The sequence below is a fragment of the Phalaenopsis equestris genome, unplaced genomic scaffold (assembly GCF_001263595.1).
Source record: "Phalaenopsis equestris unplaced genomic scaffold, ASM126359v1 Scaffold000531, whole genome shotgun sequence".
Lineage (NCBI taxonomy): Eukaryota > Viridiplantae > Streptophyta > Magnoliopsida > Asparagales > Orchidaceae > Phalaenopsis > Phalaenopsis equestris.
Genome location: NW_018164971.1, coordinates 961,423 through 987,960, shown reverse-complemented (window position 1 = coordinate 987,960; position 26,538 = coordinate 961,423). Strand labels below are relative to the sequence as shown.

The 26,538-nt window shown below is 34.6% G+C and overlaps 1 protein-coding gene across 1 annotated transcript in view; it reads left to right on the top strand.

Annotated features, from left to right (window-relative positions):
- The first annotated feature begins 451 nt into the window (after positions 1–451).
- The window catches only part of LOC110028776, a 46,991-nt gene continuing 20,904 nt past the window's right edge, over positions 452–26,538 (top strand). The window contains exons 1-7 of the mRNA XM_020730762.1: positions 452–624; positions 4,301–4,459; positions 5,766–6,017; positions 6,388–6,507; positions 6,969–7,046; positions 16,371–16,466; positions 16,586–16,675. Of these exons, the coding sequence (XP_020586421.1) occupies positions 562–624; positions 4,301–4,459; positions 5,766–6,017; positions 6,388–6,507; positions 6,969–7,046; positions 16,371–16,466; positions 16,586–16,675 (858 nt within the window). The 5' untranslated portion in view covers positions 452–561. The remainder of the gene's footprint in view (positions 625–4,300; positions 4,460–5,765; positions 6,018–6,387; positions 6,508–6,968; positions 7,047–16,370; positions 16,467–16,585; positions 16,676–26,538) is intronic.

Below are 26,538 nucleotides of genomic sequence, written 5' to 3'. Positions count from 1 at the left end.
TGTTATTCATGTGTTATTGCGCGTTATTCATGTGTTATTGCGTGTTATTCATGTGTTATTGATGTGTTATTGCGTTATTATAACACCAAGAATATTTTCAGGATACAATAACACATGAATAACACACAATAACACAAGAATAACACGGGAGAGAATATTCCTCCGTGTTACTGCGCCGTTTTTTTCTCTGTCGGGAATATTTCCCGTGTTATTCAAGTGTTATTGTGTGTTATTCATGTGTTATTGTATCCTGGGAATATTTCCGGTATTATAATAACACAATAACACATGAATAACACACAATAACACATGAATAACACGGGGGAGAATATTCCCCATGTTACTGCGCAATTTTTTTTTTTACGTCGTGCGGGATATCGTGACGTGATTTCATTGGGTACGCACATTACTCTACGTGCGTAGTACTGATAATATTTTTTCCTCCCAGCTGTTGACGTCTGTCCCCTTGGGACTGCAGTCGATGATGCCCTAAATTCCGGCTGAAAGTGTTATTAGATTACTAGAGCTCGCTTGTGCTGAGAGGGCGGTGGGGGAGAAGAAATGAGGAAGCGAGACTTGGGGATTCTTATGCTCTCTGCCTTTGCAATCTTCTTCTCTCTGCAGGTTTTGATGAAGGATGACGATTAAGATATCATCTACTATTTCTCTTTCCTTTTGCCACTTTTTTTTTAGACCGTTCGGAATATGGATTTCTGCTCAGGAATGGTTTTCTGTTACGGGCTAAAATCTTCGATCTCTGCTTTTGCTGTTTTGACCTCCTCGAGAAGTATTCTCATTCTCATTCCTCATTCCCTTGTCATTTTTTATCGGATTTAGTTATTTGATAGAGAAAGAAGACGCTTCTCGAATATGGAGATGATCTATTGATACGAGACAATTTTTTATTGTATTAATTCAAACTGGCATCAATCAGAGTAATGATTTAATGAAGCTTGATGAGATTGGATAGTTGTATCATTGCAAAGCATTTGGATGGATTGAAATATACGAATCTTAGCTTTCGTTTCGGGCAGCTTTTACCTGGCTTTTTTCATTATTTCACTTTTTAGACGGCTGCCACAATTTTGATTGGCTACACCTTCTTTTACTGGTTTTATTTATTTTTTTTACCGGGAGAAAAGAAATTATAGTTAGATGTGATAGCATATGATAACTGTGCGAAACTGGTTGTCCGATTAAAAGGGTTAAGTCTATTACTTTCACAACTTTTTAAAATCTATTTTCTCACAATTCTTCTAATGCTACTTTTGTAAACAATTGCAAATCCTCCGAACAAATTCTTTGTATATTGTATTCCTTTGTATTATCATTGAATCACTTTTTGCTGTTTTAGAGTGAATACTATATATATCTACTCATGCAACTCTATTCCTCACACTGATAATGGGTTCACGGTACTAGTGGTTGCCTTAATAATTTTGGATTCGTTATTCATGCTTATTTTTCTCACTAACTGAAGTTTAATTTACTTTTCATACACGGATCAATAGAAAACAACAAATTGCAATTGATAAAAGGTTAGATTATGTGTACAGTTTCTATTATAGCGTTAATCATCTCATCGACAAAATATTGTTTATTCATTGCGTAATCAAACATGTACCCTCATGCACTCTGGCTTATGGACATCACCTAAGCTCTTTAACTTTTTATGCACTACTCACTTTGAAAAGAAATTGCATTGGATATACTTTTCATTTTGAGCACTGTATGCCTTGTTCATGAATTTTCTAATTTAGTACAATCTGTCATTATAGGCTTGGAAAGATATGAGTATGTGAGTAGTGCTGTTAACGAACAATTATAATGGAATATTTGTCTCCAAGAAGATCCAAAGTGGTTGGAGTATAAGCATTTCATTACCATTTTTTAATAACAAGAACCCATGAAGTTTAACTGTAGGAGAATCAAACTTGTGTGTTGTGGATGATATATTGCTTTTGGGCGATACAATGATTTTTAGAAGAGTGATTGGGCAAAGTGAAGAAATCACATCATGAACAAGGAATAAATAATTTAATGAGAGTAAAAGCCAAACATGGAATCAATTAATGGTAAGTATAGACAATCAAGGAAAGTTTTCATATGATTTTTATTAATCTTGCAGAGGCAGATGACTTCTTGAAATAGTATTAAATTTGGCGGGTACTGAGAAAATGCAATTTATGTGGAAGGCATTTTGAAGTTGGTAATGCAATGACTCGTTCTAGAATCTCTTTTTTTGGAACAAGATTAGAAGTTTTTGTGGAGTGACAGAGAGTTCTCAATCGTAGCAAGGTTACATCAATGATCAGCATAAATCCGTATATTGTATTGGCGGTGGAGGTGCTTGTAGCATTTATTTATCATGAGGCACATTTGCATATCTTACTAGTCGATGAGTAGTCTTGATAGGCGAGTCTTTTGTTAATGAATATGAAATGTTGAACAATGAAGAAAAGATGAAACATAAAAGGCTTACGATCAGTTGAACAAAATCAAAATATATCACTCTAATATTGTTAGATATTGAATCAATAATGATCAATCAAGAATTTGGATGTTTAAATGTTAGCTAGATAAGAGGGGTTTAGATATCTTGGTTGAATTGCAAAAAGAAAAAAAAAAAAGAGAGGAATCAATTGAGGAAATAACTTGTTAAAATGGAGAGCTGTTTGAGGCTATTATGCTAGAAGTATACAATTGAAATAAGGTTGATTTTGTTGCATTTATTCAAGTTCAGAAAACAAAAGAGCAATAGCAATTGAGTTGAGAAAACTGAGAAAGATCTTTTGCAAAATGATTTTGTTGGTGGCTTTGGTAATAACACTCTTCGAGGATAAGGTTGATAGGAATAGACTTAGTTGGCTCAGGTGTGAATAAAGAAGTGAAAAAGGTCTGCCAATAAGATTAATTGATAGAATTTATTTGAAAGTGTGTATGGAAATTGCATGTGGCATAAGTTACTTGACGAGAACTTATGAAAGTATACTTGCATAAATTAAAGTGACCATTACGTGTTACTCCTATTAAAAGCTAGTGTAGTAGAAGTATGCACTAATTTGAGGCCCAGATAGTTAGAATAAGGTATTGAGGATGACAATAACTCTACACCCCCCCCTTTTTTTTACAAACCTTATGCAAATTTTATTTAATGCTGTTAAGTCATCATGGATTTTCCTGCATTACCTCCCATCTTCTTTCAGCATTCTTTATTATTATTATTATTATTAAATTTTGTGGTCTAATTTTATGTTTTTTTCATCTTTTTATAGCAACATATCATCTTTCTTTCTACTTTTCTTCACCTTCTTCTATCATGCTTTTCCTGGCCCTTATCGAAGGAAAAGTAATTCTTTAGCTTCTTTCACTCGTGTGTCATATTGAGATACCATAGTAGAAAGAAGATCACATTCTTCTCTCTTTATTTGAATCAGTTAGCTAGCATGCTGGCTCTCGCATTTTGAAATACATGAAGTAATCATCAGCTTATGAAAGTATCTTTCGTCTTGTCAATAAAGATTTAACATTTGCATGGTGTGATGAGTAGTTTTATGCTTCTGTCTACCGTCTCAGGTGACACTCACTTTAGTGGATTCTGTTATCACTTGTATTCTTATTTTCTGTATAAAAAACATGAAAGAATTTGTTGTTAACTTTTTTAGTTTGAATGCTTTTTTAGTGTTGCAAGTTGCATTGACTAAATTGCAAGTATCAGTGTAATCTACTTCAAATATTTTGTTAAAGTTATATTTATAACAATTTGAAACTTCTTTACTCCACCGTTTTAGCACATGTGATTTTTGGCATTGGCGCCTTAATGCCGCCTCTACAGTTATAGATCTTGAATTAATTAATCTCTGGTCATAAACATCGCAACTGTAATCGATTAATATGTTCTCCATTTTATTGGGTTGTTCTATAGCTAATAAATGGATCATTATTTCATCACGCACTAAACCTCCTGTGTGATATTCATTGTTTAATTACTATAGGGCTATCTTGTTGTAGCCTTTACAAGCTACTTATTTAACATTAAAGGTTGATTTAAGTTATGAATCAGTGAGATTAAAATTAAATCTTGGTTGAGCATACCACGTAATTACATTTACAACGAGTGCCTTTAAGAGAGAAATATGGCAGGTTAAGTGGATCTATTGGGTAAATATTTAAATAAAACTTATTGAACATCCTCTTATATTTTGGAATTTCAACTGATCTTAGCCATGCCATGAAACTTTCAAGATTGGTAAATATTCAATTGCTTAATATGTTTGTCTCTCTTTTTAACTTTTACCAGCATGAAGGTGATCTTTCCTTTAAGGAGGCTTGGTTCCATGTCACTGATGAATACCCAATCAAATATGAGGCTGAGCGCCTTCCTCCACCAATTGTTGCTGATCTGAATGGTGATGGAAAAAGTGAAGTGCTTGTTGCGAACCATGATGCAAAAATTCAGGTTGGTTGAATTATTACATCTAAGATCATCTAGCTAATTTATATATTCAGGGACAAGCTTAAAGCCTAATTGCAAAAGAAGAAAACGTTATTAGTCAAATTGGGTTGCAATAAGATGGTCTATAATATTCACCTTGTAGTTATTATGAATGGTATTTTGGGTTTTGCTAAATTGACTACAGTTGTAAAGATTATAATTGTGTTATGCTATTATTTATACGGAAGGAAATTTATATAAGGCAAATGCTTATTATGGGAAATCATTTAAAATAATTCCAGTATATCTAAAAGAATTCTCTTTTTAATGTTTACCAAAATGATACTTTTAAATGGATAATTGAAGTGTACCAGTGAAGATCCAAATCATATATATCTTCAATTTAATAATTTTTGCATTTTAATGATTCTTCTCAATGGCCAAATTTTTGCATTGAGAGTTTCTATGGGGTCCATGTGGGGCATCTTATTAACAACTTTGCTTTTCAAACATGCACAACATTTTTGTTTGGCTATAGGTTTCTTGTTGATTTATCAAAATTCATTTGTTCAGAAATTATTTTTTACTACTATATTTAGTAGTGATTGTTGTAAAATAATTGATATCCGATTTTTCAAAAGGAAAAAAAGGTTAGACATATCCATAATCTCCATAAATTATGCTTTTTTCTATTATAGTTCTATATTCACATTAACAAATAGCTAGTCACCCCAAACTGATTTTATTTCTAAGTACTATTAAACTAGAACGAATTGAAAATTGTTGTATGATCTATTGATTTGAAGGATATTCTGATACATGTTTTCTTTTGATTCTAGTTTAGAGTCTATTTGTCATCTTTTTGTCATCTTTATTTTCAAATTATTACTATTTTTATTTGGCTACAACTTTGTTTCTCTTTTAAAATATTATTTGATGAATAGCTTTTTACTGCCCAATCTAGTTTTATAACTAATTTATAGACAACAATAGTTGTCTGAGGACTAACCAACAACAGACAGTGTTTATTTGTATAAAAAATTTGGATTACTTTTTTCCCATCTTTTTTTTGATTCTTTTATTTTTTTTTGGTTTTGATTAAGAAGCTATCTTTAGGAAAGCAAAATAGAAACTATAATTGAGAAAATAACATTTAAAAAGTTTTGATGACAAAACAAAAAATCATAAGCCACCTCAAATGAAGCCTTAATGTGTCATTCAATGCTGCATCAACATTCTATAGTGATGGAACTTGCTTATTTACTATTTGAAGTATTGCCAGTTGTTCATACTGTGCACTGTGATTGAGAAACTGTTCCTTGCTTTTCAGGTCCTCGAACCACATGCTACACGTGTGGATGAAGGATTCAATGAAGCACGAGTATTGGCTGAGGTTTCTTTACTGCCAGATAAGATCCGCATATCATCCGGGAGACGACCTGTTGCTATGGCAGTAGGCTATGTTGATCGCAGTTATAAACATGGAGAAATTAGGAAACAAGTTTTTGTTGTTGTTACATCCGGCTGGTTAGTTATGTGCTTTGATCACAACCTTAAAAAGCTCTGGGAAACTAATTTGCAGGTATAATGAGCACATTTGATTATCTTTGAAAGCTAAGGGCTGTTTGGGATATCTTTTTCTATTTTTTGTTTTTATTTTATTTTGTTTATGTTTTTATTTGAAACAAATTATGTTTGACTATTTTATCAAGGTATGGTTGTTTTTAAACACACTTGAAGCATTTAAAAGTTGTTTTGAGTGACTTCAAAAACTTATTAATTTTTTTATAGAAATAGAACATAAAATATGTAAAAAAAACACTAAACAAACATATTTTTAAAAATAGATGAAAAGATACAAACAAAAATAAAAAAACAAAATTTATCTCAAACATGCGCTAAAATACTGTTTAGCACAAACTAGCTGATGTACTTGCATTCTTGTTTGTCAGGAAGATTTTCCACACGGTGCTCATCATAGAGAGATAGCAATTACTATTAGTAATTTCACGTTGAAGCATGGAGATGCAGGGCTAGTGATTGTTGGTGCCAGGATGGAAATGAAACATCATGTATGCTATACGATAATTTATATTTGTAAGCTTATCAAATGCATTGATTTTAAATTTTTTTTCCAGATATTGTTTGTTTATCCGTTAAATTAACTTTTATGTACTCATCTTTCTTCTTGATAAAGTATCCAATCTCTCATTAATTTCCAATGCTACATATTTCTGGCTTTTTAATCTGATTAATGTGCATATGATTAACATTGAGTTTTCTTTTTTTTTAATATTATTTTTAGTATAATAGATTTTTTGTTTATTCCATCTTATCTTCTTTACCAAGCACACACCTCCCATACAAATGTAACAATGCTAGATAGATTCATGTTGTCCGTGTACTTATATGTGAATGCCTTTATATATTTATTTTACTCCAATTTTTAAGATTTTTTTTCTTATTTTATTCCGCTCTTGTTGTCCTAGATATGCCAGTTTTTTTAACCTACTGCTGTTTATCTTCTGTGTAGACCATGGATTTCTTTGAAGAAAGCTTGCTGTCTGATAAAATTGAGGAGTTGCACCAGGGAAATGCAAACGAGAAAGGGGTATATATTATAACTTCTAATTGTTAGGAGTATATAGTTATTTGGCTCCTTGTTATTATGCTTTGTACAGTTGGCCTGAATGATCTTAACTTACTGGTATTGGGTTCCACCAAAATTCTGAAATTTTGTTAAGTAACATGGCTTAGTTGAGTTTTTTCTGATGGATATTTTTTGTTTGCATAAATATCAGGTTTTGGTGTTTCTTCTGGTTTGATGCCAGATATTCCTGGAATTTAGTGAATTTTTTTGGATCGGTTGCTAGGGCATTTTTGTAGAATGACGTCTCTAAGTATTGAAGTTCATTTTTTGTAACGCCTTTTTCTTTGGCTGATTTATAATGTCCTAATTTTTTTAACATGTCAGGATAAAATCTCGACATTGCATTCTGTCCCTCGATTGTGTATAGGACTGATTTTAGAATTTAGCATTCACTTTTGGGCTAGTTTGCAAAATTTGTGCTCATCAAATCTAATTTTCCTTGATGAGTTATTATGTGTGACCTTTTTTCTTTTGGATGCTTTTATTGACAATCATCATACTCATACGTGTTGCCATGCAAACGTCATATAATTGAATCATCAAAAGCCAGGAGAAACTGAGAACTGTTTTGTTCTATAACAATGATTTTGAACTTTCAGTTTGTATTTTCCATGCCCCTTTTTTACCCCAACTCGACAGTTATTTTTTGGCTCTATGGTTATGTTATTAGCATCATAAGACGAAAAAATTGAAACCGACCAAACTTTTTCTTTATACATTTAATAGTGCAATGAACTTGGAAATTACTACAGAAGATCATCTTTGTGTAATTACAGCATATTTCCTAACACACACACAATCACACATACATATATATTATGTTTTTTTTTCTTATCTTGAAAGAGGTTTTTTTGTTTGGTCTCTGAAAGAGAATTTGAGATATATGGGTTGCTTTGCTAGGATTATACTGTTTGTGGGATTAGATATCGAAGTGGTTTTTTAGATTGAGAAGAGGGGAAGAGGAAGGAGGAAAAACGAGCGATTTTGGGAGGGGAGAGGGGGATGGGGAGAGAGAGAGAGAGTGAGTCGGGAGGGGAAGAGATGCAAGAAAGAGAGGGGTTGGACAGGTCATAGAGATTATGAGGTAATCTAATTATTCAATTCCCTCATAAATGTGCGTTCAGATTTCTTTGGTGATGAAATTATCGGTGGTTGCAAATACAAAAAATGTTATTATTTATCTAAGTGAACCTAAAACAAAGAAAAAGAAATGAAGATTTCCTAATACAACAAAATAATAAATTATGAAATGATTGCCATTAATGCTATCGATGACACCGCAAGTCTGTTTGTATGTCGTTTTCTATTCTTTCAAGATATGAAGAAATTTCTTCCATAGAATTTTGCTTCTGTGACGTTGTAGGCAACTTGGAAGAAAGATGCTAAACTTATTTTGTGACACCACTAAAAGATGATTCCATCCAATTAAATAATGTTGATTACCTGAAGATCTCATTCAAAATTTTTCTAAAAGATGATACCATCCAATTAAATAATGTTGATTACCTGCAAGATCTCATTCAAAATTTTTCTTATCAAAATCTGCTCAACTTTTTTATAGAAATGAATCAAGCGGTACACTAGAACTAATTTTGCTAGGGGAGAAACATAAACTCTACTCTGGAGACATCTGTTGGTTTGAAGGTTTGAAAGTGCTTTTATATGGTTGTAGGACCTGACATTAAATGTCAGAATAATGTCAACGTTAGCAAGTAAATCAATATACATTTGGTCCAAGTTTTACAAGTATATTCTAATGTCTCGAGACTCTCATAAAGAGTTTCCTGTATGTAATTTTCAGAAAGTGTTCTTCTGAATAGAAACTAGTAGGCAATTACCTTCATTGTATTCTCAAAATTTCTTACAAGCATTCATTGTAGTTTTATATTTCTCATTTTACAAAGTTGTTTGTATTAATTTAAAAATATATGATTCTTGCACATGCTTAATAAATAATTTAGTAGACCTTTTCCATGCATGCATGTGTAAAGGTAAGGAAACTATAGGCTTTCTTAGATGAGAACCGCGCACATCTTTAAATCAAAATTCTCGAGGAGATATGCTATAATTGCTCTAGAAAAATATGTAAATTATTTATTAAGCATTTGCATGCATGTGTAGTATTCCATCGCATTTCTCTAGACTTTTCTTTTAAGACCACATAATATATTTCCGAACTTTTCTTTTCATAACCATTGCCATACATTTTTGTGAGAATTGGAATTATATGACAACAGCAATCGAGTTCCAAATATTTTCATCAGTTTTTCCAAGAATTATTGACAAATTTTTTATCTCTTTAAGACCAGAAAAATGGGAAGGTCTTGCAGGCAAAATGTATCCTTAAAATACAAATTTGACACATGGGAGGTAATAGTCTTATTCAATGAATAAAATGTGTCATTTAGATAAAAAACCTATCTACTACGACTGAGATTAAAAAAAATATATTCATTGACAATCTTTGATAATCTTAACGCAATAACCATGTTGATATACTTCCTTGTGCTGTTCAACATAGGTAATGAAATGGGCAATATGGTATTTTGTTTAACAACAACCATTTGAGAATTTCAATACTAATTAATGATATTATCTACATCTTTTTCAAGTTAGAATCAATAAAATTGTTCCTCTACTAACTGTAATATTTTCATTGCTTATTGATCAATCTTTCTGCTAACCATAGTTCCCAAACAGATAGTTTTATAAGTACGATTTAGACATATTTTGGATATTTTTAAAAATAATCCATCGTAAATACCATAGTTGGGTGGCAATTACTTCATGTTGTCTGTTTTTTATTGATAAATAAAGTCAACATTATGATGCACCAAATATTCTTTCCTTATAAGCAGTGTATTAATCACCCTACTTAGAATTTTATCAGCTTTATTCTCAACACTGCTTGAGAACAAAGTAGTACACTTGATAAATTCAATCTATTTGGCGTTTTGAGCATTTATTTTAGTATGGAATCGAACTATTTAAAAGCCTAGTGATGAATGCAGACATTAAACTGATTTTGAAGCAAATAATGACACAAAAAAAGGAAGTGCTAATATTGCAACTTAAAATTTCTTGTCAGTAGTGGAGTATTTGTGGTTAGCATTATTCAACGTTTTACTAAAATATGAAATATAATGTTTCTCTTGGCTCATAACCCTACTATTACATAAGAAACCTAAATTCTTTACAAAATAAGGTAAGTCTAAATATTGTAGATTAAGCATTTGCTGTGAAGCAGTTCATGTAATTAAAGTGTTCCTTAATAGGCACAATGATGGAAGTAAAACCTTTATTAAAACTATGTAAAACTTGGCGAGTCCATAAGGCTTCAAATATCATTAATCAATTTTATATGACGCTAATCAATTTACCTATTTTTTATTTCTTTTATTATGTAAAAATATTATTTGCTGCCTGAAAAAATTGCACTTCTTTAACATCAACTTAACCTGGAACCTTCAAATTGAAATGCCCATTCTAATTACTTCTTAGTGATTTTTAAAATCAACAACTCTAGTAGTTTTTGTGCACCCTAAATCAGTCTCCTGTACTCTCTTTTACCTCCCAAATCTAAACCCTAGTCATGCTACCGTGGAGACAAGTGTAGGAAGTTGAAGGTCCTCCAATCCCGGGAGGTTACAACAGCTTTGTCACCTTCAACGTGACCAACATGATGCCATATCATGAGGTGTCAGTAGCTTCTATAGATATGGTCGATGCTTCACCAACCTTGGTGGATTGGCAGGGCAGGGAGGAGACCCCAGATTGGTTCGGTCCAAGTGGGAGAGGGCCGGTCGGCTCTCTCTCTAAGGCTAGGGTTGCTGCCCACTCCTAATACCAGTAAGAGTATATTTTTTCTATTTATTTTTACTAAGTTTAGATTTTTTGTTGATTATAGATATTTAATCGTGTATTGTATTAGTGGTTTTTTGTTCATTTGAGTTTGTGAGGGCCTGTGTTCCTCTTTTGGTTCTCAGATGAGGATGAGTCTGTATCCACAACATTGGGTGATGGAAACTGTATTCCTCCATTATTGGTGGTGATATTCCAGGTCTTCTTTCTTCGTCAATCCTTAGGTTGGTGATTTTTGTATCCTGATTGGTTGTGAGAGTAGGAAACTCATGTATCTTGTATTTTTTATTTGATTAGTGCATCTCATTTTTGTTTTGGTTGTTTTTCTCTGTCTTAGATTGCTTTCTTGGTTGTTCTTGCTGATATTTCTTCAACTCTTTTTTTCCGGTATCATTTGGTTTCAAAGTTAGCCTAACTGTAGTTCCATCCCAGGGTTACCAAAATCCTCCTAAACATACACCCGCCCACCAAATCATAGTCAAATCTTGACCTAATCATGATTCCCTCTTGTTAATTTTCAAATCAACAATCCTAAATAATTTTCTACACCCTAAATCAGCCCCATCTATCACCTTCGAAACCTAACAAACCATAGCTAAATCTTGACCCAACCCTAATTCCCCCTTGCTAAAGCAACTCACATTTAATTTACTTTGGACATACTATAGATTAAGGTGTCATTAAGGTACACAACTAAAAACTTTTCAATGAATGTTCTTTACATCGGGCAGGGAGGGAACCCCAGACCGGTGTAGTCCAAGTGGGGGAGGGCTGATCGACCCTCTCTCTTGGGCTAGGGTTGCTACCTACTCCTAATAACAGTAAGGTATTTTTTATGTTTGTTTTTATTATGTTTAGGTTCTTTATTGATTATAAATATGTTGTGTATTGTGTTAGGGGTCTTTTGTTCATTTGAGTTTTTTGATGGCTCGTGTTCCCTTTGTGCTTCCCGGTCGGGGAGGAGTCTATATCCACGACATTGTGTGGTGTGTTAACTATATCCTTTGTTGTTGCTGGTGACATCCCAGATTTCTGTCATTCGTTAATCTTTCTGGTGGTGATTTTTGTATCCTGATGGGTTGCGAGAGTAGGAAAATCTTGTATATTGTATATATTATTTGATTAGTACTTCTCGTCTTTGTTTTGATTGTTTTTTTTTTTCTCGTCTTGGATTGTTTTCTTGGCTGTTTTTGTTGAATTTCCTTCAACCCTCCTCTGGTATCATTTGGTATCAAATCTAGCCTAACCTTAGTTCCATCCTTGAGTTACCAGAATCCTGCCAAACCTAAAACGACCAAATCATAGCCAAATCTTGATCTAATTTTAATTTTCCCTTGCTGATATTTTAAACCAACAACCCTAAATAGTTTTTTTGCACCCTAAATCGACCCCATATACTCTCTTTCACCTCCCAAACCTAAATACACCAAACCATAGCCAAATTTTAACTTAAATCTAATTACTTCTTACTGATTTTTAAAATCAACAACTCTAGTAGTTTTTGTGCACCCTAAATCAATATTCTGTACCCTCTTTTACCTCCCAAATCTAAACCCTAGCCATGCTACCGCGGAGGCAAGTGTAGGAAGTTGAAGGCCCTCTAATCCCGGGAGGTTACAACAGCTTTGTCACCTTCAACGTGACCAACATGATGCCATATCATGAGGTGTCAGTAGCTTCTATAGAGATGGTCGATGCTTCACCAACCTTGGTGGATTGGCAGGGCAGGGAGGAGACCCCATATTGGTTCGGTCCAAGTGGGAGAGGGCCGGTCGGCGCTCTCTCTAAGGCTAGGGTTGCTGCCCACTCCTAATAGCAGTAAGAGTATATTTTTTCTATTTAATTTTACTAAGTTTAGATTTTTGTTGTTTATAGATATTTAATCGTGTATTGTATTAGTGGTTTTTTGTTCATTTGAGTTTGTGAGGGCCTGTGTTCATCTTTTGGTTCCCGGATGAGGATGAGTCTGTATCCACAACATTGGGTGATGGAAACTGTATTCCTCCATTCTTTGTGGTGATATTCCAGATCTTCTTTTTTCGTCAATCCTTAGGTTGGTGATTTTTGTATCCTGATTGGTTGTGAGAGTCGGAAACTCATGTATCTTGTATTTTTTATTTGATTAGTGCATCTCGTTTTTGTTTTGGTTGTTTTTCCCTATCTCAGATTGCTTTCTTGGTTGTTCTTGCTGATATTTCTTTAACTTTTTTTATCCGGTATCATTTGGTTTCAAAGCTACCCTAACTGTAGTTCCATCTTAGGGTTACCAAAATCCTCCTAAACATACATCCGGCCACCAAATCATAGTCAAATCTTGACCTAATCATGATTCCCTCTTGTTAATTTTCAAATCAACAATCCTAAATAATTTTCTACACCATAAATCAACCCCATTCTATCACCTTCGAAACCTAACAAACCATAGCTAAATCTTTCCCCAACCCTAATTCCCCATCGCTGATTTTTAAAACTAGCAACCCTAAATAGTTTTTTAGTGCCCCTCAGTCAAACCTAAACCCTGACCACATGACTGAGAAGACAAGTGGTGGAAGTTGGAGGCCCTCCAATCTCGGAAGGTTACCACTGCTCCGCCAACTTCAATGTGGCCGACCCGATGTTATATTATGAGAAGTCAGAAGCTTTGACAGGTGATATCGAAGCTCCACCAACCCCGGTAGATTGACGCGAGGCAAGGAGGGATCTCTGGCTTGTTCAGTCCAAGTTGGGGAGGGTCGGTCGACCCTCTCTTTAAGGCTAGGGTTGTTGCTCACTCCAAATAGCAACAAGTGTGTTCTCATCCGTTTGTTTTTATTAAGTTTAGGTCCTTTGTTGATTATAAATGTATAATCGTTTATTGTATTGGAAGTCTTTTGTTTATTTGAATTTTGTGAGGGCCTGTGCTCCCATTGTGGTTCTTGTATGGGGATGACTCTGTATCCACGACATTGGGTGGTGGTAACTGTATTCCTCTGTTGTTGGTGATGACATCCTGGTCTTCTTTCTTCGTCAATCGTCCGAGTGGTGATTTTTGTATCCTGATCGGTTGCGAGAGTAGAAAACTCTGTATTTGGTATCTTTATTTAATTAGTGCATCTCGTCTTTGTTCTGATTTTATTTTTTTTGTCTCGGCTTGCTTTCTTAGATGTTCTTGCTGACTTTTCTCCAACCTCCCTTCTCCAGTATCATTTGGTATCAGAACTAGCCAATTCTTAGTCCCATCACAGGGTTAGCAAAATTCTCCCATACGTAAAGCCGCCAAATCATAGATAAATCTTGACTAAATCTTAATTCTCCATTGCTGATTTTCAAAATCAATAATTTTTCTTCACCTTAAATCAGCTCCATACACTTTTTTCACCTCCCAAACTTATACCCACCAAACCCTAGCCAAATCTTGACCTAACCCAAATTCTCCCTAGCTCAAAACTTTAGCAATTTTAATTTGGTTGAGCTACTAAAAAGGGGGAGTCTAGACTTCTTTACCAACCAACAACGTATTGACTCTAGAGCCACGGTTGTCTTTGACAATTCATTTTGAAACTCGTAAATAATGTTTTCTTTTAATTATATTTTATTTTGATATTAGTATAAGTTTAAATGTGCATTTGCCAGTTAGATGAAATTATTCTAATGGTAGTGCTCATATATTTGAAAATTTAAGTATTGCCTTATCTGTAGTAGACAAGATTCTGGTCATGCAACCAAGTCTTACTAAGAAGAATAAAAGTCTCATCAATTGGTAGCACATCATACCAAATATGGAGTATTTTTCAGCATTTGACAAAAAATAATTAACTCTTATGCTAATAGATTTGTAAGATAATAACAACTTAGTCTAGCTAAACAAAGCTGAAGTTATACCATTGGAAGCAGCACTTTAAAACTTAATTTGCTGCGACAATCTTCTTTGGATTAAGCTTAATTGCTGAGATCCATTGCAATGAAATTTACTCTTTGTTCTTGCATTGTTCGTGATTTTTAGAGAAATAAAATGTGTGTGAGGAGAGAGTGAGGGGGAGAGAGAGAGAGAGAGGAATATTTGAGAGGGGAGGATTATGAACCATGTATGCTTCAAATTTAATAACGTTATTACAAACATGATATAAGCTTAGAACCCTATATAGTAAGGTTTTGTACATGAGGACTGAAAACTATGACTGCTAAAAGAGGACTAGTTTTTTTATTATTAAGTGAATTGAACATGAAGTATGGCATTAATGTGTTGTAGTGCATAACATGATTTGTACAATGGCCTCTTCTCCCAAACAGTTGAATAGGCGTATTCATGAATTAATTATTGTCCATGTAGGAGGTAACATTGGATGGCTTTTCTTTATAGCTCTGAGGACTTCAAAAAACATATTTGCAGGGCATTTTAAAGGATGTGAATGAGATTGATGCTTATCATCATTTTTTTATCTAACAAAAAATGAATGCGTTAAATTTTTGATGTTCAAAACAAAGGGAACTATGGAATATTTTGTATCTTCATCTCAAGATGCAATGAAACAAAATTATCAAGCGGGTACAATTCCGGATTATTAACATATTACATTTTTTTAAACATCCTTATCATGTGAGTCTAGTGAGATTGGTTGAGTTTATTGTTATGTCAATGTAGGAGAAAGGTCTATCATTTTAATTAGGGTTCACCTTTTATATCATTGTAATGAAAGGTGTCTTAGCTCAAGATGCTTGCTAGGTACAAGATGTTTTATATGTTTGTAGGACAACAAAGTAAGCAATATGGACCAAAAATATTAGTTTATAATGAAATTGCATCACAGGAGCACATGAACAATAATTTATTTTGGATAAAACACAAAAAATAAGAGAACGAGAAAATAAAAAAGACGCAAACAATCACTTTAGTAACAAATTGTTGTTGTGTGGAAAATAATTTATTAAATCTTGATTATTTTGCTATAAATGCAATTGATTGGAGGTGATTTCTAGGTTAAGAATTGGAGAGAAAATGGCAGAGCTGAGAGAGAAATGGAGAAGGATTATGAGGGCGAGTTTAGAGATGGATGATAAAGGCATTATAAGAGAGTGTGAAGGAGTCAATTGTAGGTGTTATTATGTTATCCAATCATCCTATTCTCACATAGATATGCCATTGAAATTCTTTCATAGAAAGAATAGTTCCTTGTGTTATACAAATGCTCTGGCTGATAAAATTAATTTTTGAAATACTTTAAGAAAATATAATACTTAAATTGAATGAACTAATAAATCAATAATTGAAATAAAGTCATTATAGATGCACACACTTTTGTATTTATATTGAGAATGTTAACATGTCATCTTTTCTTGTTTCATTGTAATTCATAGTAATAATTCTTTCTAATTTTTGTAGTAAAATATTTATTTTATTTTGACGGTATGGTTTACTTTTTCCCTAATGGTTTTCTTTTCTTACAGGCCTCTGGAATCAATGCATCTGTAGATCTACGCCATTTTGCATTTTATGCATTTGCGGGCCGCTCAGGTGCAATCCGTTGGACTAGGAAGAACGAAGTACTTATCTTTGGCTGTTCAATCATTTCAATTCTTTTTGCTAGATCATTTTATGTCTATATATCATTACATTTTTCATGAACTAAGTCATTAACCTTATCTATTTACTTGGCTTGTAGAATGTCCAAGTGGAATCTTCTGATGCATTGATTCCACAACATAATTATAAACTTAATGCACAGGCCTTGAATAGTCGTCATCCTGGAGAGGTATAATTGCAAATTATTTTATAGCAATTACTTCTTTGTTGCTTCAAGTAAGAAATCTGTGGAGTGCTTTTAAATGATAGGGGCATAGGCGACAACAACAACAAGGCTTTATCCCACTAAGTGGGGTCTGCTATATGAATCATTTTTCTCCATTGTATCCTATTGAGTGCCATCTTTTCGTTTAATTCTAAAAAAATAAGATCATTTTTTATCCTGCTAAGTGATAGGGGCATAGAGAACTTGAATAATTGAATTCATCAATTTGCTTGATGCATGCTTTGTTGCAAGTGATATGCATCTTCATTCATTGATCCGATACTCAAGTGATCAAGTAATCAAAGGTTTGGTTATATGATCCAAGTCTTTTGGACGTAAGAGTGGGTGAATTGTTGGCAAGCTAGTAAAAGTTTATTCCTTTTGCTCTCCAATATTACCGGAATTCACCTTGATGCCGCAGCATTTTGATTTCTAGACAATAAATTCATTTATTGAAATGTTTTAGCCCATCAAAACATTTCAAAGGTTTGATTGCTGGGCAACTTTCTTAGCCTCATTGGCATTTGGTTCTAGTTAAAACTGAATGGATGGGACTTGTTTGTTTTCCATTACATCAAATGATACTATTTATGATATAAAAAGGGAGTTCAAAATCCTAATTAATTGCAAGAATCAATGAGATACTATCTCAAACTTAAGACCAACTTTCTTAGATTATAGATAATCAACTTTCAAATACAAGGATTAGCCAAAATCCTAACAAACCTAGATATGCATAAAAAATAGATAAGAATTTAATTCTAATGAAACTCTATCCTTGTATGAGCTGACCTAACAGATGGAATTCCTGCCCTAAATAGGCTGCCCTAAACTTGGGCCTGCATTTGGACCCAATCTACTAGCCTTAAAGAGGCTGTTTTTTTTCTTGGGTGGGCTGTCTTTATCTTGTATGATTAGCATCGAGCTACGGGCTAGCTAAATGTCCTTCTAGATCAAGACTCTCTCCTTTGGCTCCATCACTCCTCTGAATTATAGTAGATAGGGGAACAGTCATACTCCATCCTTCATATATGATTTGGCTTGTTTTAGGGTTTTTTCCCTTTCTTAGATATTTTCAATGTCTCTTTGTTTTTGTTTCACACTGAGATGGCCTCTATATCCATAATTCCATAATGTTTTCCTCCTCTAGTGGACCTTTAGGCCTCTAGGTCCTTAACTATAGGAATCACATTCATTTGCTCTTTGTTATCCAACAGTGGAAACTCATATAACTTCATATTCCCTGCAGTGATGATAACGTAAATTCCTATGGAGAAAGGCAAGTCTAACCATAATGTATTTTCATTGATCGTATGCAAGATCTAGAATGGTCACAGTGAATGAACTTCATTATCAAATTTTCATTTTTAGTGAATCCTTCCCCAAGTGTTGTCAAATTAGATCGTCTTTTTGGAAATTGTGCTCAATCTTTTATTCATCCTTGTGAGCGAAGTTTTCCTCCATCTCACAATGGACCGGCTTCCAAGAATGTCATGTCATTGTTATTCATGCTCTTCAACATTATCATCCTCTTTCACATCGATAAAAGATTTTTTGTCAAATGGGCCTTGTGGCAGGTACTGCTAACACAATTATGTTGGACCTTGGTTGAGCTGCTTAAAAACACAGTGCATTTATGGGAAACTTTCATCTCTAGTCATTGAATTTTTGAATTATAGCCTCCCATTCACCAATTCTGTTTTTCCTATATTTGTTGATGAAATTTGATGCTTCACTTTAGCTTGGGTTCCATCAAATTTTAAAGAGCTTATAGAAATTATTGAAAAAGATATCGTCTCTTTTAAAAGAAAATGTTACAGGAAATCAGAAGTATTTCTAAATATGTTAGAAAAAAGAATTTTGATTCTTCTCTATTGCGATGGTCTTCTGGCATGAATTAGGCGGGCCATCTTGCTAAAACAGTTCACTTTGATGAATATTTAATTAAACCCTCATTTCTTGCCTAATCCCGGTAAGGAGTCACATCAAAATGCACTCTCATAGTCAACTTGGTATTAACATGGGGTGATTGGGAACTATCTAATGGTTTGAAGGTTTTGTTTTGCAGAGTAGATGTTCCTTCAAAATCCTTTGTACGTTGAAGTCATCTTTGACTAATAATAAAAAGCATTTCAGATTTTATAGTCTACTTTGCACTAACGTATCTTATTGCTTCATTATGTTCCTTTTATAATCAAGTCATATAATTTATGTATCTGGGCGCCCCTCATCTTTGGTAAAATAAGCTTTCCGTACAAATGTATGCTTGTCCATGTAAACTGCCTAAATTAATGTGCTTTAGCCTTAGTGCGCCTCTGATTGCATGTGACGGTTGGGAGGCTCTTTTAACTTTTTATCCATCCCTTTTATAGCTTTTCCATACCTTATAAAAGTCCTAGCTGCCCTATTAATTGATTGAGACAACATATCAACCATAATGTTGTGCACACCCTTGTTGTGCTTAATCATTAGATTGAATTGTTGTATGTATGACAGCCATTTCATATGTCTAGCTTGCTATGGATTTAATTGGACTTGCTGGTATTGTAGTAATAGGTAATTAGTATGCAAAATGTTCTATTTTCCTAACAAAATAATGCCTCTGATGCTTCACAGCCTATATTAAGGTAAATTGGTCATTGTCATATGCGGGATAGTTTATATGGCTATCATGTGTATTTTTGAATGTTAAACCAAAAATCTTTCATCCTAGATGAGGATGACATCAATTATATGGTTGCATGCATTCCTCTCTAACGCCAAAGCATTTCTAAGTTGTGAAGAGTAATTATTAGCTCAGTATCTTCCTTTTCAGTAATTGGAAGGTGTTCTTCACCTTTTTCACCTTGCCAGAAAAGTTGGATAACTCTGAGAAGTGATGGATGAATTTTTTGACATGCTGCCAAGCAACCATAAAACTCCTTGTAAAATTGTTTGGGGCTTGGGCCAGTCTATATCTCCTCTATTGAATTTGGATCTTTTTGTAGCTTTTCTCTGCCTACAATGAAGTCGAATTAAACGAGCTAGAGGTTGTTAGATTAGCCTTTCTTGAGATTAGTTATAAATTTGGCTTCTTTTAAAAGCCTTATAATCTGTTCAAGATGATGTAGAGGCTCCTCCCACCTATTATTGTAAAACAAATTGCCTTCTCAATAAGCAATTCAGTCACCCGTCTTATTGAAGTTGTTGGTATATTCTAAAATCCGATGGCATTGGCCGGCTTTTGTACATTCTTATGCCTCATTTTGAAGATAGTATTTTCGGTATTTTCTTCTATGACACACACAGATTTGGCGGTTTCTGAACTTCAGATCTAGCTTGGAGAAATGCTTGCCAAGTTGTAGTTCATCGATCAACTACTAAATTTGTGCCAACGGACACAATTCTTGATGATGGTCATGCTCAGTGTTCTATAATTGTTGCACGTCTGCCATTCTATATTTTTCTTTCGCATAAGCGTCTTCGGTGATTTGTGCTGTGAATTGCTCACATCTGGACCACTCCATGTTCTCTTATGTTTGCCACGTGGCACCTAGGCCCCACAGACTCTAGTGGAGAAAGGAAGTGCATGGGTTGTTGATTTGACAAAGGAGCTCCATTGATCAATGACAATTTGTGCTCCTCAGCTCTTTTGGGTGTTAAGTTCTTCACTTCTTGGAAAAGGGAGAAAACTCATGCTAGAGTTGGTTAATCTACCTGCCTTGGTAGGGATCAAGCATGAAAGAAACAAAATTAATATTATCTGGAAAAATTGATCGTATCTAGTTTTGCTGCATCTCATGCTTGAGAAGCAATGCAAAATCTTTATCAGCACTATTTTTTTTTTTGTTTGGTTGCTACAATATCAAGATACAAGATAAAATGAAGGAATAGTTTTGGAAATACCTCATGCTCATACAGGTATGGATTTTTTACTAATTTGAATTATTGTCACCATCAATAATAGATGGGGCCATGCTCCTAGAGGTATGGATTATCAAATATCAGATGGCACTCTTCTAGAAGCATGATTTCTCAAGTAATTTTGTTGATTTATCATTTTGTGATTGCAAACATGATGGTAAACTGTTGGCCCACTTTTTATTTCACATAATTCTCGAGCGACCCCCATGGAATAGGGATTTAGATAGGGTATGGTATCCAACTTCAATTTGGCTATCAATTGCTCTGAAATCAAGTTGATTAGACTTGTATTAAAGATATAAGAAACTATTGTCAACTTTCATATTCAGCCTAAAAAGGTTTTCCTTGGCCTTGCCATATTGTTGATTGAGAGCTCTATTCCCTTTCATTTGGACTGCTTTGGAGACTATCCTTGCTGTTGTGTAGATTATTTGGCAGCTATTATTACTATCAAAGCGACCGATCATTTTGTTTTTATTGTTCGAATTATTTGTCCATCACTTGGACCGGTTTTAAAAGGCTACAATTCATTGAATAACCGTCGTGCTTGCTGTCCAGCTCTTTCGTTTGGTAATTTTTGTTACTTCTGCCTTCTATAGGGCTTCCTTTGAACCATCAAAGTGAATGTTTGGTTTATCTATTATATCCACCAATTTGCACTTCTTTGTGTGCGACGTGTTTTGGTTTGCCTTTCCTCTGTCTTTTGGCCTCAGTTTTGGTTGAACTGCCAACACTTGTTATTACTATTTCCACAGAGTTGGAAATGGTTATATGAAAGCCGTTTTTTTGTTTTGCTAGCCTTAATTGCCCCCATTTTTTGTTTTGCTAGCCTTTGGGACTATCCTTGCTGTTGTGTAGATAATTCGACAGCTCTTATTGCTATCAAAGCAGTCGAGCTTTTTGTTTTTATTGTTCAAATTATTTATCCATCACTTAAACCGGTTTTAATAGTAATTTAAAAGGCTGCAATTCATTGAATAACTGTTGTGCTTGCTGTCCAGCGTTTTCGTTGGTAATTTTTGTTACTTCTGCCTTCTAGATGGCTTCCTTTGAGCTATCAAAATGAATGTTTGGTTTACCTATTATATCCACCAATTTGCACTTCTTTTTGTGTAACGTGTTTTGGTTTGGCCTTCTTCTATCTTTTGGCCACAGTTTTGGTTGAACAGCCAACACTTGTCATTACGATTTCGACAGAGTTGGAAATGGTTACATGAAACCATTTTTTTTGTTTTGCTAGCTTAATTGCCCCCTTTTTTGTCATCTTTTTTCTTGATTTTGCTCTTGTGTTTATGAGGTTTTTCTTGTGAACAATCAATGGTTAATTTGCAGCTTCATTGACCATTGCCTTTACTCTTGTTTAATCAATCAATGCAACCAAGAACAACTCTAATGCCCAATAGCATTTTCAAGCAAATTTATGAAGATCTTAATCATGGTTAATGTTTTTTTATAAAATTGTCCAAACAAACGGTTTGCTTCTAGATTTATCTAATTTGTCCTTTACAGGCAGTCAATATTCTTGCCTTAGCCTCAACCATTAGATCCACCTCTCTCACTTTTGTCTAATGGGATAATTTTTTTTTTTGAATGGAGTATAATTTAATGGAACACAATATAATGTTTTAGCGTTAAAATTCAAAGGGTCATATTGAGCGGAGGAGAGTAGTATCTGTAGAAGTCGTATCGAGCAGGAGGACCTTTTAAGAAGAAAGGAGATCGAGATAGGCAACTGTAGGATCAAAAGATTACCTGTGTGCGTGTTATTCGAATGGCTCAAGAGAGATGTGGTGCTTGAAGGCCAGAGTTGTCTCAATGCGTGCGATATTGACGATGGGAAGAAAATGGACCTTGTGTGCGTGCAACCGAAAGATTGTCGTGTTTTGGTGAACCAAATTGAGCAAATGATCGAGTTTGGGTTTGAAGGGCTGCGTTGATGAGTTACAGTGTGGGAAGGAGGAGAAGGTAGGCGATTCCTAGTGTGTGGAATTGAACGAAGGTGGAAGACTTTTCTTAACTCTTGTACTTGTTTAGAAGGAAAAGAAGCATTGATCAGAGAAGATGCGCCGACACTGTCGAGTAGGAAGCTTCCCTTTAGTTTTCCGGCTTCTTGAAGCAGGAAGAAGCTTCACATAGCTTTTTCTGTGCGAAGAAGGAGAAGAAGCATTGATCAGAGAAGAGGATAAAAAAGGAAGGAGGCGTCTCGTGTGTAAGGTTCATGTTACTCTCCAACTGGCCCCCCTTTAAGGGTTGGTTAAGGTGCGATAGAGGCATACGTTTTTGCCAGTCTAACTCTCATCAACCTTCCCCCCGACTTACATAATAAAGACCCATTAGTTGATGAACTAGTTTAACTAGCTCGTTGCAAACATACGCGATGCATTGCATTTCATAATTCTTTTATATACTCAGAAGCATTGAAAATCATATCATCAAAACATGTAAGTCATACAAAACAACTATATTCAAAATAATAAAAGTACGTACTCAAAGCTGTACTAGCCCCCAAAATTATATAGTGCCAGAGTTGTACATATTACATCTGCCTACTCACCCCGGTGCTTCTTGTCCATTCCTAAAAGGCAACAACGTAGAGTGAGCAATAACGAGCTCAACGAAATAATGAATGCTAAAACAAGATTTTATACTCGAAAAAGAAACAACGTGAATGCTCTTATGAAGCTGTACATGTCTATACATAAGTCATAACATGTAAAAAATCATGACTTGCTGAACAAAACATATATAGTCATAAACATGTAATCATAAGTATGTTCATATTGATGTAGCATAGCAGTGTCATCATAGCATAATTATGCCACTTGTAAATGTATAGTTCTCACCTATTTCCATGTCATGCCATATCATAGGCCATCACCCTGCTCAAAAGGTCATGTTAATTATTGGTAAAGCTTGGGCCCCCAACATAACATTTATCAATAGCTCCCTGATATTAACGGTCTCCTATGTTCTGTCACCGCTTGATCACAACAGTTTCGAGTTTTCGTTGCCGCCTGAACATCAGAAGTCGAGAATACAATATCCATACATAGCGTACTTGGAAACACTCTTGTAATAGTCTACCTAGAATATTCTTTGTATCATTTCTTAAAGCATAATACCCATAACAAACATTCATAGGTATTTCATATATTGATGTATGAATCATAACAAACAAATACCTGTAGATAATTAATATCATAAGCATATTCTTATGTATCATAGCATGATTGTAATATAATAACATCGCATGTATCGCAAGAAGAAATCAACTTGCATTCATATATTCAATGCAAATATTCATTCGCAATATGTAAGAAATTCTAAATGCATTTGTTTCAAACGAGAAATCTTATGAATCTTTTTTCGTTACGTTAGAACAAGATTATTTTATCCGACTTGACGGAATAGTACTATGATGAGTTTCCTCACGTTCACATCAAGCTCGTCGCCTTGTGTAAATAACTTGAAAGTTTTAGTTAACTTTGGGTTTCATGAAAGTTAGTTCGTAACATGCATTAACTCAAAACATGCCTTAGATGCCAACACATACCTCAAATGTGCTTCTCAGCATAACCTAACCTTTCTCTGATTCGCTTAAACTTCTCCCCTCGTCTTCCTAGCACCTCAATCCTCCATTGCTCTTCGTTGATTTCGTGCTAAAACCCTTATAGAAGCTTGCAAACTAAGGCCCCGTTTGGGGCAGATTATTTTGCTGCGGCGGCGTTTTCAAAACGCCGCCGCATAGTTTGGGGCGTTCGTAAGAGCGTTTTGGATTCGTAGATAATCGCGGGCCGATATTTGTTCTATCCATCAGACGCGGGGGCCTGGTTCCGTTCGGCATTGGCTAGGGCTAGGGCGTATCGTGCGTTATTTTCCTCCCATGCTTCTGGTTTCTCTCTCGCGCTCTCCCTCGTGATCTCCTTCACCAATCTCGTGCGTAAACTTCTGGTGAGACCGCCACACTCTTTTGCTCTCCTTTACCGATCCATATGCGCCTGGAATGTTTTTTTGGTGTTCCTTTGGTTTTTTTGAGGGCTAGAAGGCAACTTCGAAGCTTTTAGGTTTCTTGTTATGATCTAGAAATGGAAATTCGAAATGGATCCCATACGTTTTTGGTTTTCTGGGATTTTAAGCTCTTGCATTTGGAGATTTGGGCTTTTTTAGAACTGAATATGTCGAAAATTTTGGGAGAGAAGGAGACCCTGCTAAAATTTATTCTTGAAATTCTAGGGTTTGGTGTTTGAGCTTTCCTTGGCCTTCTTTTGCTGTTGAAGAGAGATTTGATTGAGGTCTGTCTTCTTCCCCCTCCTCTGTGCCCTTTTCGTCTTTTGTTTTGCTCGGCCAAGGTTGCTCAAGGGTGGCACCTTTGGGCGAGAATGACATGCTGGTGGAATGTGTTTTAAATGCTTTATGATATTCAGTTAAAAGTAAGTTTATGAGGGAGGTGTAGTTCAGTTCTCAAGCATGTATAGGTTGTCTACTTATCTTCTTAGCATGTTTTTACCTATGCAGTGATATTTGGGGGCTAATCTAGCCTTCAAGAAGGGCTGCCTTCATCTTTGTTTATGCTGAACTAATCTATCATATGCTGGAAGAAAGTATTATTTGGGTGGCTGATTTATGAAAATCTAAAATTTTGATGGCTCAAGTTGGCTCTCCGTGGCCGCCTTCTTTGCTTGTCACACCTTCGTGAAATGCCTCATTGCTTGCTGATTTTGATGGCTCAAGTTGGCTCTCTGTGGCCGCCTTCTCGTTATTGTTGTACCTGTATTTGTACTTTTTTTTGTTATCCTGGTACTCTTGAGGGTGTGAGAACGGTGTGAGAACTGTATGATGTGAGAACTGTATGATATCTTTTAGAACTGATATGTGATTATCGTATGTTTCTGCACTATATGTTTATTTTATACCAATAAGCTATTCTAAATAAACTGCCCCAAACAGTTTTATCAGACAGGAACATGAATGTCATTTAACTACCATTAAGCTATTCTGAACAAGTTGTCCCAAACAGCAAGACAGATTATTCTGATAATCTGCAGATTATAATCTGCAGATTATCATGATTATCATATTATCAGAATAAGCTGCTTATCAGCAGAAGCTGGATAAGCTGCAGCTGCCCCAAACAGATCCTAAGTTTGATTCTTCCGACATAAGTCCGACCTCTGCTACGACGATCGAAAACGAGAAAATGCATAAAATTTTGTCAAGCGTCAAAACGGTAACACGAGGAAGGAAAAAAATGTTACAATTAACATTAAAGTGGGCTTTGTACCTTTGGATTTCAACCTCGGAGCCTAAACCGTAGCCTGTCGCTCTTGGCAGTCGTAGTCGTATGCCGGCTTCAGACAACGACTCTACCATTGTGCAGATCACACTGGAGCTTACGGGATCCCTTTTGTCGAGCAAAACTGAGACATTTACATGGGTTTCAAATGCTCTATCGAAACCAGTAAATAAATAACATGAATATCGATTGAGAACAATAATCGTGAATGATTAGTGGTATAATTAAGGATTAATTAAGGTAATTTTATTTATAGCTTCAGAATTTTGTATTTCCCCATCCAATCATAACTACGGTATAGTGCTTTATATCGAATTGATTATTTTCTTGCATAGAATTTTATAAAAAAAATTCGGTTAAATCTCAGGGGTGATTTTATATATTATAGAAATAAATATTATATATTAATTGATATGAAATGGTGAATGATATGAACTGCATAGATTGATTGTATGTGTATGCTTGACTATAATTGAGTAACTCCTCTATGATATTAGTATGTGAATGTTAAGGTATCCATGCTCGTTAATAAAAAAAAAAGATATTGATATTGAAGTATTTAATTGGTAGGAGTTTTAGACTTTTACAGATATAAAATGATATATATATATATATATATATATATGAGTTT